General features: G+C 47.3%; 1 protein-coding gene across 1 annotated transcript in view; it reads left to right on the forward strand.

Annotated features, from left to right (window-relative positions):
- The window catches only part of LOC147888587 (NAD-dependent malic enzyme 1, mitochondrial-like), a 106,542-nt gene that overhangs the window by 60,970 nt on the left and 33,199 nt on the right, over window positions 1–12,373 (forward strand). The window contains exons 5-6 of the mRNA XM_087392456.1: window positions 10,609–10,737; window positions 10,938–10,998. Of these exons, the coding sequence (XP_087248582.1) occupies window positions 10,609–10,737; window positions 10,938–10,998 (190 nt within the window). The remainder of the gene's footprint in view (window positions 1–10,608; window positions 10,738–10,937; window positions 10,999–12,373) is intronic.

Raw genomic sequence — 12,373 nt, forward strand, 5'->3', positions numbered from 1 at the left:
ACTACATCAGTATTGAAGGGAAATTTTGTTCATCTCTAGTTTGTTGTGTACTCTCTATTCTTTGTTCAGTTTCTGTTCCGCTACGCCGTGTAATTTAACAAGCGCATATGCACACTGTGTGACATGCAGGAGGTTGAGACAAAGGAGCATTTCATCTTCAAGTGTCCTGTTTACTATGAGATCCAAGGGCGTTTCTATTGTCTCTTTAGAGATAGCTAAGGGATTTCTCTCCTACCCAGACCGGCGGTGTTTGGCAGGTTTCATTCATGAGGTACTTAGACACCACGAGAGGATACTGTGAGCACGGAGACAGGAGCAGACTTCTTCCTCGGCTGATCCCTCTCAGAGCTCTATCAGGGAGTTCTTTCAGCTAGATCACATGGACCCCCACGAGACGAGGCCTCAACATGACTGTGACCCGGAGCCTGTGACCCGACAGCTCAGACAGAGGGTTGATACACAGATCACAGTTGGGGACATCCCCTCTTTGTTTAGAGTCGAAGCCCGACCGACGGGGGTCACAGTAGCCTTGGTTAGACACAGAGCTACGACCAGGAGACGTGCCAGGACTGCACCTTTGAGTGGCCGACATCACTCTATTTCCGACTTCATGCCTCCATCCTGATGTCCTGCTGCTGCTGATGATGATGATGTTGATGATGATGCTGAGATTGATATATAGTCGACCATCAACATGACTACGTTGTACTTAGGACTTAGTATTGCCATTCTGCATTTTTTGCATTTTGCATTGGTGTGGATGCTCATTTAGTAGCTCCACTACCACAGCTCGTTGTATCAGGTTTTTCACAGTCTCATAGACCCATCGGTCTTCCGAAGACTTTAATAAACTTTCTTTCTCTCTTTCCTAGTCACTTGGTTGTTAAGTGATGACATTGTCACAAGGATGCCATATTCACCTGGCGATGACATGGCCACAAGGATGACACAAGTACATGGAGGTGACATGGTGACAAGGATGACAAGTCATGGAGAGGACATGGTCACCAGGATGGCATAGTCCCATGGGGACATGGTCATCAGGAGGACCTATCACCCAAGCACATGGCCATGTGTCAAGGGTCTTCATGTCACGCAGTGGACCTTTGTCAAACTCTACCAGACTGATAAGTGGCATCTAGTCAGGCTGATAGGTGGCATAGATGCTTCACCCTGCGGTGCCTTGTCAGATATAGTGTGGCTATAGGCGGTGCACATCGAGTAGTTACAACGAACCAACTCGGCACAAGCTGACCGTTGTTACAGAAGACATGAAGAGACTTAGCGGCGAGATGTCTAAGGAGGAGACAACCAATAGTAGAGAGGGAGGGGATTTCCCGCCGGCAAGGCCAGGATGAAGAGGGGAGATGAGGGGTACGGGGATTCATTCAGCATGGTACGGGGATTGAGAGTAAGAGGGAGAGAGCCACGAGTTCGCCTGTTGCATTGTTATGGTGTATTGTTACCGTGGAGAGTGATCTACGATCTCTGCTTTAGTTTGAGGATCCCCTTTCATTCTATGTTACGTACTTTGCTCGCATTATGCTCTTGTCTACTATTTTCTCCATTATCTATCATTAGCGTTGCTCCTTCTTGTCTCCTTTCAGGGTTTGTTCTTTTTGTTAGCATTGCCTTCCAGGCAGCGCTATAGTTACATTTTCTTTTAAAAAGTGTCCCACACAACCTTTTGCCACATGGATTCTTTCTATGTTTTCTCTCTCTCTCTCTCTCTCTCTCTCTCTCTCTCTCTCTCTCTCTCCCCCTTCCCTTTCCCTCCCCCTCCCCCCTCCCCCTTCTGTGCCTCCCTCCCTCCCTCCCGTAGTGAAGGCACTGCTCACGAATACTTGTACTCGCTTGTTCTGATTCACAGCACTCCGTAGCACGCACAATCCTTCAACGTAGTGTTGTGTAATAGGTTCACACATCACGCAGTGTAGTGTAGTGAGCATAGGTCCACAGATCACTCACTTCATGCTTCTCACATCAATGGCCGGCCTTAGGGCTCCGATAATACGTCCGGAAGTGAGGGGCCTCCCCTTCAGACAGTTTACGAGATCACGGTGGGACACTGTTGCTGAGTAGCAAAGAGTGAAGCAGTGTTTTAGGGCCTTAGAAGAGAGATTTTATGCCGAGTAGTTTTGATACCCTTGGGGGAGCGAGAAGGTACTTGAAAAGAGTGGAGAGAAGGCTCCCTACAGATCAAACATGGTATAAGAAGCATTACATGCAATAGAATTGGGAGAAGTCCTCCAGTTGAACATGATGTGAACCCATCAACGCAGTTGCCAGAGCTAGCAACTTCATTGAATCTCTCATTGACTTGGACCGGCAAGATCCATGGTGGTCAAGATTGAGACTCTGAAGGGGAAGAAGAATTGCAAAGCGGCGAACAAGTGGAGGAGAAAGGCACTAAGGACTAGGCTTCATCAGAAGCTTGTATAGTTCAAGACATCTTCTCTCATCCCGCAACTATGTCTTCATCAACAACATCATCTATGGGGATGGCCACTGGGTCAGCATGTGACTTGACACAGCAGACCGGTCAAGGTGCTATGTCGTCTCTCAAGCACAACCCCGGTTTCCTCCTGAGTCTAGCCCCCACATCCACGGCACCTCTTGGTTCTCTTTCCTCCTTCGGCTCCATTATCCTTTCCACTATCCCTCTCCACACTTATCTGGGGGTCGTCTTTTCCGGAGCCATCTTCACCATGAGACCCGCGATGCAGTCGCGCCTGAGCAGAGGATATGCTTCATTGGCTAGACTAGAGAGACAGTGCTTCCGCTCTCACTTTTAGGATCCACGGACCAAAGGGTTGCTTTTTGACTCCTTGGTCCGCCCAGCAGGGATGTATGGCAGTCCATGCTGGGGACCAGACTTGTCGTATACAGAGTGGGCCAGGGTGGAGTGGCTACAAGTTCTCATGTTATCACGGATGATCCGTGGTAAGCCACCCGTCCCTCACCAGATCATTTGGGTGGAGTTTGAGTCACCCCCATTACAGCTAGATGCTGCATTTTAGGTCATTACGTATTTATACCGAGTCAGGGAGTATGGGGATTACACATCCAGGCGTAGCAGGATACCATGGCTAGCACTGTCCTCTTCTATGGCACTTGCAGCAGGGGGAGACCAGAGGTGCTGGTATGCATGCACAGAGAGATGGTTTGCAGGACTAGGGCTCCACATGGACAGACTACCTCCTTTCCAGTACAACATGGATGCTCCTTTCTCTCCCCTCCTATCACACGAGGTCAACTAGGTTAGCCGTGAGGATCTACTACAGCTACACACATTTTGGACTTGGTTGGGCCCGAGTGATCTTCTAGTGAAGCTGGGCTTCTACAGAGGTCACTTCTTACATAACACAGCGGAGGGTTTCATTGATCCACCAGGATACACGCAGATTCACCTACCCCACTCGCTAAGGATCTCCCTTGGGCAGTTCCGGGTCTCTTCACACAGACTTCGTATTGAGAGCGGCAAAGCAGAGCGGTTATCCAGGGAGAGGCGCATATGCACACTGTGTGACATGTAGGAGGTTGAGTCAGAGGAGCATTTCATCTTCAGGTGTTCTGTTTACTATGAGATTTGAGGGCGTTTCTACTGCCTCTTCAGAGATAGTTATGGGGTTTTGGCCCGTTACCTCTCCTACCCAGACCAGCGATGCTTGGTAGGTTTCATTCATGAGGTACTTAGACACCGCGAGAGGATACTCTGAGCACGAAAACAGGAGCACGAAAACAGGAGCAGCCTTCTTCCTCGACTGATACCTCTCAGAGCTCTATCACGGAGTTCTTTCAGCTAGATCACATAGATCCCCACGAGGCGAGACCTCGACATGACTGTGACCTGACAGCTCAGACAGAGGGTTGACTCACAGATCATACTTGGGGACATCCTCTCCTTGTTTAGGGTCGGAGCCCGACCGACAGGGGTCACAATGGCCCTGGTTAGACGCAGAGCTACGACTTAGGAGACGTACCAGGACTGCACCCTTGAGGAGGCAACAATGCTCTATTGCTAACCTCTTGCCTCCACTTCCACAGCCTCATCCATCTTGATGTCCTACTGCCGATGATGATGATGATGATGGTTATGATGATGTCGACGATGATGCTGAGATTGAGATTTATAGTCGAGATATGACTATGTTGTACTTAGGACTTAGTACTGCCATTTTGGATTTTTTTGCATTCTGCATTGGTGTGGATGCTCGTCTAAGCTCCACTACCATAGCTCATTGTATCAGGTTTTTCACAGTCTCATAGACCCATCGGCCTTCCGAAGACTTTAATAAACTTTCTTTCTTTCTTTCTCCTTCCCTCCTCACCCATCATTCGTAGGTTCCTCTCTGTCACACCCTTTCGCAACTCCTCTGCCATCACCATTGACTCCCTCACCTTCTATATTCTCACGCCGTACCTTTGGGTTCATGGTGCCTTTAGCACTTGGCGTGCCACCCTCCTTTTTGTCACCACTGATCTCACAGTCTACATTGGCATCAGTAATGCCTTCAGCACCTTCACCTTCTACCTTGGCTGCAGTAGTACTTTCAGCACCAGCACCACCAGCACCATCCACATCGCCACTATGGTCTTCATCATCACAGTTCGTGGTTCTGTAGCCATATGGTCCGGCGGCACCGAGTCTTACTACTCCTCAACTGGGAGGACCTTCAGCTGTAACTACTTCAGGTCCCAGTTTGGGTAAAGGTGTTGCCTCAGCCATGGCAGTTTTGAGTTCCACGAAGAAAGGAGACTTCTTGAACTGCTAAACAAAGTCCACATGAAAACGCAAAAGTTTAAGAGCCATTTCCATGAAGATGCTGAAGCTCCTATCAGAAAGTTTCTTACAGCATGTAAGGCCAAAGGGGTGGAGAATGAGCATACTTTTCTTCACATCTTTCCTTCCTCTTTGGAGGATGCAACAGATGTGTGGTATAGTCAGTTCCCTCCCGATCATTTCTAGACTTGGGCATACCTGAGGGAAGAATTTCTACGGACCTTTAAGTTGGAAAAGTTCGAGCACATGATTGTTCAAGAGTTGTCCATAGACACTATGAAGCCAAGGGAGAGTATTTCTTAAATGTATATGCGAATGAGGGCTTGGTAGCGAAGATGTCTGTGTCACCTAATGATGTGGTTATGAAAGGATGGCTCTTGAAGACCTTGCCCCCTGCCATTGCTATCAGGCTTGTGGATAAACTTTCTGAGCATGCCCCCTTGCAAGTCCAACGAGCCACACAGGCCACTTCCGGCCTTGTACCTGTCACCCCTGCTCCCTTAAAAGCATTAGAGCTCCTTAGCCCTCCTACTGCTCCACCTCCCCTGCTGCCCAATCCCCCTTTCCTTCAAGATTTTATAGCCAGTTAGATTGGAGCCCCATACTTTTATCATTAGCCCTATTATGCACCGTACCAACCACCTACTCTAGGAGGTGGATATGGACCATACCATCAACATGATCGATGGGATGGTTTTCGAGGAGGTCGGGGAGGTGCTAGTAGAGGGACCAACCTTTGAAGATCTATCATTTGTTATCGATGTGGAGAGTACAGCCACTACCAAGATGATTGTACACAACCATTTGGAGGAACCTCTTGTACACAGTGCAACACAAACGATCACTATAGTAGAGACCCCAATGGCAAAGGTGAACCAGCATTCCAAGTCAACATGGTTGATGATAGATGTGGTAGTGGCGGGGAAGGGTGACACCCCCCATTTGATCGGTGCAGTGTTGGGAATTGTGACGAGGTCACAAACAAAAGCTGCAATTGTACGGACGACTCTATCTGAACACCACAAGCCTCGTCACCGACTAATATCAATTCAGTCCCTCTCAATACATCCCCTCTGAAGTCACCCCCTCCCTGGACAGTGGGCCAAGGAATACATCTCCCTCGTCCTCTCCTATTAGTGGATCAGAAAGAACCCTGAAGTTCTCATAGCCCTTAAAGCCTGTCACTGGCTCTAAAAGTGGCGTGCCTTTAGATGATCGATCTGAAGTTGACAAGTGACGTCTATTACCAAGTCCGCATGGCTTATCAACATAGAGTGAAGCCTATGGGTATTAACATGAAGATTGTTCGCGATGTGGCATTCCTGTCCAACTTTGTCGTCTTGGATATGTGCAAGGATGAACAAACCTATCCTTTACTCCTTGGTATGCAGCAAAGGCCATTCAAGATTGGTCAACATATGAAGTTCAGTTGCCCTTAGGGTCCACATCTTGGAAATAGATATGGTTATGAGAAAGGCACGGCACCGACTCATCGAACTAGGGGAAGAGGATTTTGAACAGCAAGCTAGAGTGGAAGAGGAGCGTTGGGCTCTTGGGGACTGGACCATTGGAGATGACCAAGATGGAGGAGAGGAAACACAAGCTGCGGAGGGAGCTAGAGTGGAAGAGGAGCGTTCGGCTCTTGGGGACTAGCCCGTTGGAGATGACTAAGATGGAGGAGAGGAAACACAAGCCATGGAGGGTCTCAAAAGCTTGACCTACTTGTTGGATAATGTTGTCCTAGATGAAGATGAAACTGTTATCTTAGATTGGATGGGCGCCTTGGGCTCCTTGTTTGTTAACATGGTGGAAATAAGTTATTCAGATCGTGACAACGAGCCTCCAAGTGGGAGGGTACAAGAAGCAGTAAGGTCTCCACAACTGTCTTGGAGGGTGATGCTGAGATCACCAACATGACCAGAGCCAATGAGCAGGATGGTCCAATGGCACATGACATGAGTGGCAACCATCCTCAAGAGGTAGGTCCAGTGTTGACATATGGCATGAGCGGCACCAACGCTCAAGAGATAGGACCAATGTTGACACACGACATTGGTAGTACCAACCCTCAAGGGGGCCATTCCACAACCATTGCGGATGAGCAGACTCATGATATAGTACAATGGAGACCAGTGATAGGGACGTAGAGGATGCAGAGGATTTGGAGAGTACTAGATGGGTGGATGACTGTTATGATCAGTCTGATACCGAAGCTGGGCCTGACCACAACATGACTAGTGTTGGCCAATGGTCGATGGTGTGGGAAGTGTCTCTTCCAAGGACACATAGTTCTCTCAAGCAAGGGGCAAACACACCTTGTGTCAGAAGAGGAAGATGTCAGGGACCTCACCCCTGTATCTTTCTAAAGCAGATCTCAATACAAAAGAAGATGTTCCTGGAACCACGTATGAGGTGGAAGGCTTACCATACCATGGGATGCTCAAGCACGCTCAAAAAGGTAAAAAGAAGTCCTCCTATAATGCCCCTTATACATCTCAACCAATTCTGGAGATCACACCAGTATCCTTTCCTCAATCTTGGTTGCGGGAAGTAGGTGGGGACTTTCCCCTCAGAGACACCCCCACACATGTAGGCTCTTTTGGAACGTGTCCCCTTAGAACCCTTGATAAAAACCTGACTATGGGCTGATCTATAGAGAGTCAGAAAAGCTGCACACATATTAAATGTCATTTACATAGGACTTGATCACAGTAGCATGCCTTCCAAGAATCCCTCGTCTACTTTGTCATAAGCTTCTCAAAATTAGAATTAGAATAGCAAGGTCTTGATACCATGTGTAGCCCACTCGGAACAAAAACGAATTGTAAAAAATACTACGGCCATGCACAAAGCCAATCGGTGTATCTTGGATCAGATTAGGAAGTAATGGCTGTAGCTAAAGGTTGGTTGTCTATGCTAAATGCGCCCCACAATGTAATTCGTCTCCACTTTGTGACCAAATATTTTTCGTTCGGTTTTGTGCATGGTAGAAGCATCTTTGAAAATATCTTCTTATTCTAGGAGGCTTCGGATTGGGCAATGCATAGTGGTCAGAGGTTGGCCATTCTACTCCTGGACTTTGAGAAAGCTTATGACAGAGGAGATTGGGGCTTTTTGTAGGGCACCCTTCTTCGTTTTGGCTTTTCAAATCTACAGATCAGCCCACAGCCACGTGCTCATTGGTGGTGTGAGGGGAGAGAGCTTTGAGATCTTCAGAGGAGTCTGCTAGGGATGCTCCCTTGCTCCCTTTCTTTTTTTAAATTTGTGGCTGAAGCTATGAGTATCTATATTAGATCTGAAGATGATATTTGGTGCTTGAATGTACCTTTGAGACGCGAAGTTGAGCTTCTGGATAGCGAGCTGTTATATGACATTGCTGTTTTTTTGGATGCCAGGCTGCAGCTGCTCACCTCTTTCAGGATAGCATTGGACTTATTCTGCACTACTGCGGGGGCGCAAATTAGTTGTGATAAATCCAATGGCTTTTGGATCACTAATGAGGGCACTCCAGTTTGGGGAAGTAAGATTGGTTTTACTTGGATTGAGGGGAGTATTTATGTCAGATACTTGGGGTGCCAGGTTGGCTTGGGCATCTCTCCGACACAACAGTTTGCTCCAATGTTGGAGAGTATAAGGAGAAAGCTCCTATCTTGGGGCTCTGCAAAGCTTGACCTTGCCTCCAGAGCAGTTGTGGTCAACTAGGTCCTGTTGGCCACGGCATGGTTTGTGTGCTCTTGCTGGTGCCATTTAAGGGATTGCAAAATTGAGCTTAAGAGGCCGATAAGGAATTTCATATGGAATAGACTTGATGGTAGAGAGGATATTACAGCTAGAATTGCTTGGGAGACTCTCATTCTCTTCACTTCGAAAGGGTGTCTCAACATAGTTGATCCATATTTGCAGTTGCTCTGCAAGATGGTTGTGAGGGGACTTATGTCTGGACAGGAGCCTTGGAAGGACTTTTTTATTGGCAGCATATAGTCATGAACACCATCTTCGGGAGGAGACTGGATGGATAGTACTAGGTGGATTTTTACTTCAGCCCGTCTCAAATCTCCCTCCTCCCCTCTCATGGCAACTATCCTAGAAGCATGGGCCAGCTTCAGGAATACTCTTTGTAGACTGCCCCCTTCCTCTCGCGAAGAGATTGATAGAGATCTACTCATGTGGAATGACAGCATTTTGGATGATCATGGTAGACCACTGGGGTGCCTCCCATTGCATGCAGTGGTCGAGATGGGAGAGGGGACCTGCTTCCATTGTGGGTTCCTGGAAATCTTTCAAAAAGATTTCAGAGGATAGGAAAGCTCAGATAATTAGTCATCTCAGAGGCAGTGCAGACAGAGTTCAGCAAGTTGATGCACCCTTACCGGTGGATTGGATGGAGACAGATGACATGTCTATCACTTGCTCCACTTGGATGGCCACATTCTCTAGCAGGGGCATTCCACCTCAGGTTATTGCAGTTCGAGATGCACAAGAGGATGCCTTCGTATTTTATGTGCTTTCGGGAGGCAAGTTGTCCAGATCTTCAGATCATATCTTGCTAGAGAGAGCATTTCAGCTGGTCAGGATTGTGGGCTATGTGGAGATTGGTTCAGACTTTCAGTGGTACTTGGATTCTGACCCTCTTCTCATCTCCGTGGGATCATGGAGATTATGGCTTTATGGAGGTGTACCAATAAAATTTCTGCAATCGGACCCAGGAGAGTGGGAGTGGATTGATGAAGGGCACCGAGAGAGGAGCCTCCCCTTCTTTCGTTATACAGTTCGTAATGCTAGGAGATTTCTGCTCAGCTATAGAGATTGGAGGCCCTCTAGAGCTCTTCATTGGGATGCATTTCATATTTCTGTTGATTTGCAGAAAAGTTTCTACAGGAGACTTTAGAAATCCCACAGGAATAGAAAGATCACTCTCTTTTTGTGGCTTTCTATTCACAATGGGATTGTAGTGAGCCTGTGGAGATCCAGGTTCAGGGCTGATCCTACTTGTCCCCGTTGCCATGCTGTATTTAGCATTGTTAATGGGATTGCTCCAAGAGATCTGGCTGAAAGAACTCCGTGATAGAGCTCTGGGAGGGCTCTGCCAAGGAAGAAGTATGTTCATGTCTCCGTGATCGAAGTATCCTCTCGCGGTGCCTAACTACCTCATAAATGAAGCCTGCCAAGCATCTCTAATGTGGATAGGAGAGCAATCGGAACAGGGCTCCATAACTATCTCTGAAGAGACAGTAGAAACGCCTACGGATCTCATAATAGATGAGAAACTGGAAGATGAAGTGCTCCTCTGTCTCAACCTCCTGCATATCGCATAATGTGCATAAGCGCCTCTCCCTAGGTAGACGCTATGCCTTGCCGCTCTCTATACGAAGTCTATGTGAAAGGCTATTTAATTTTCAAGTTTAATTGAGATAATCATTGGAAAGAAGCTTCTACGTCAGCATGATCTGATTCCTATGTCCTATATCGTTATCTCATGCCTAGATCCTTGCATTCTATTCACTCACCCATGCAGTTATTATTGCCCTAGCAGGAAATATTTGAAAGAGTTGCTATATCAATATCCCCAACAGTTTGTGTTGCATAGTTCATTCTGATTTGTTGATGGTTCTTGTAACTACTTTATAGAATCAATATGAAAGTTTTCTTGCTCTTGGGAAGCATATTCAGTTCTTTATTTATGTAAATGCTTAATATGATAAGATGGCATAACACTGTATGCATTTGTTGGTTCTCAGTTTGTGATACTCTATAATGGCCAATAGAACGAAGCTTGAAGTTGACTGGAAAACAATAATCTGACAAAGGTTTTATGTGATTGACAGGTGGATATGATTGTGGTAACAGATGGGAGCAGGATTTTGGGGCTCGGGGATCTTGGGGTACAGGGAATTGGGATTCCTGTTGGAAAGCTTGACTTGTATATTGCTGCGGCAGGCATGAACCCTCAAAGGGTGAGAGTTTGCCAACTACGAAAATCTACCTTTGTTAGAGTTACTTGTTGAAAGTGATATGGTCATTAGAGCTCTTTTGAAGCATTCATACGAGATTGTCTCCTGGTTTAGTTTACCTGTACGAGTCTGCCGCTTCTTCTATAGCATTTTATTATTGATGATTAATTTATATTGGACAATGTGTGGCATCGTATATCCAGGTATTGCCCATCATGATAGATGTAGGTACAAACAATCAGAAGCTCCGTGAAGATCCTCTTTGTAAGTATGAATTTGCAATTCTTACAATGTGCTTATGCATACACAGATAGGCATAGGTTTAAGTGAATTGGTACACAAACTGCAAGTTTTCAAGATTCTAAAAGGTCGCATCATGTAGATTGGCCATACATCATTGAAACATTAGTTGAAGTATGATGTAATTTACAAAGCATCACTTTTGAGCCAGGGGGTCAAGGAGGAATGTGATGATGTTCAAACCACTAATGCATTAGGCTTGCACAGAGAAAGAAAGAAAATTTAGTAAAAGTCTTTGCAAGACCAAAGGTTCCATGAGAAAGAAAGAAAGTTTATTAAACGTCTTTGGAAGACCAAATGGTTTATGTGGCTAAAAGAGACTGATACAATGAGCTAAGGGGTGGATCCACTAAGCAGGCATCAACACCCATGCCGAATACAAAAGAAACCCATAATCATGATCATAATGGCATCAATATATAGGGAAAAAGAATTCTCCGAGCTCATGGAGAGGATGGGAACTAGTGGGGGCATCAACCCTAGGAGGGTGTCATTGATATGTGAGGCTGCTATGGTGGCATAAAGCCCGTGATGAAGGGGGTTCATATTCCATATGCTCTAGTTCAGAAGGAGGTGCAACATGCATTGTCTTTTGGCAGCAGCCAAAGGGAGCTCCCCAAGGTGGGCGGGTTAGTTGGGTGGTAGGCGCGATCTAGAGGAGCAGTGAGGAGCTCTAGTCCTCGGCCCTTAGTCAGAGGCTTGCTCTTCAGGAGCGAGAGAGAGCTCTAGGATCCATAGAGCACCCTAGGGAGCAGGATCCGAAATCACAGTGGCTCAGAGAGACCAGTAGTATGAGAGTATGAGGCTTGACGTTCAGGCCATGGAGGTCCGACAAGCTGAGTTCTCTTATCGCTCTTCTCGAGCCAAGATGGTTACAGCAGGGAGATAGATGACCAGATAGTTCTTCGAGACGACTGGGCCACAACTAGTTGGGACTCAGCTTCGGCGGTTGAGGGATGCGAGTGGTCTGATGCATTATGGATCAATAGGGGATCCTCAAGATGACCACAGACTTCTATCAACAGTTGTTTCAATCCAACAAGGAGTCTCCCCCAGCTTTTGCAGCTTGAGAGAGAGTGTGCGATTAGTCGAGAGCTGTTGCTCCTCCCTGACTGCTCCATCTGCTGCTTCTCCCTAGCTCTCCCCTTCCTCTAGCCTCCGCCCTCAGCCCTTCCCCTTTGCTACCTTCCCCCTCCGTCAGCCTCTGTCTCTGCCAGCCTACTCCCCCTCGCCGGCCTGCTCCTCCCTCTCCCGATGTCCTTCTCCCCGCCAGCATGCTCCTCCCTCCCCCGCTAGCCTTCTCCTCCCCGCCGGCCAGCTCGTCCCTCCCCCGCAGGCC

This window comes from Dipteris shenzhenensis, chromosome 21 (assembly GCF_047967505.1).
Source record: "Dipteris shenzhenensis isolate YYH24624 ecotype China chromosome 21, Dip_SZ_1.0, whole genome shotgun sequence".
NCBI classification, from domain to species: Eukaryota; Viridiplantae; Streptophyta; class Polypodiopsida; order Gleicheniales; family Dipteridaceae; genus Dipteris; species Dipteris shenzhenensis.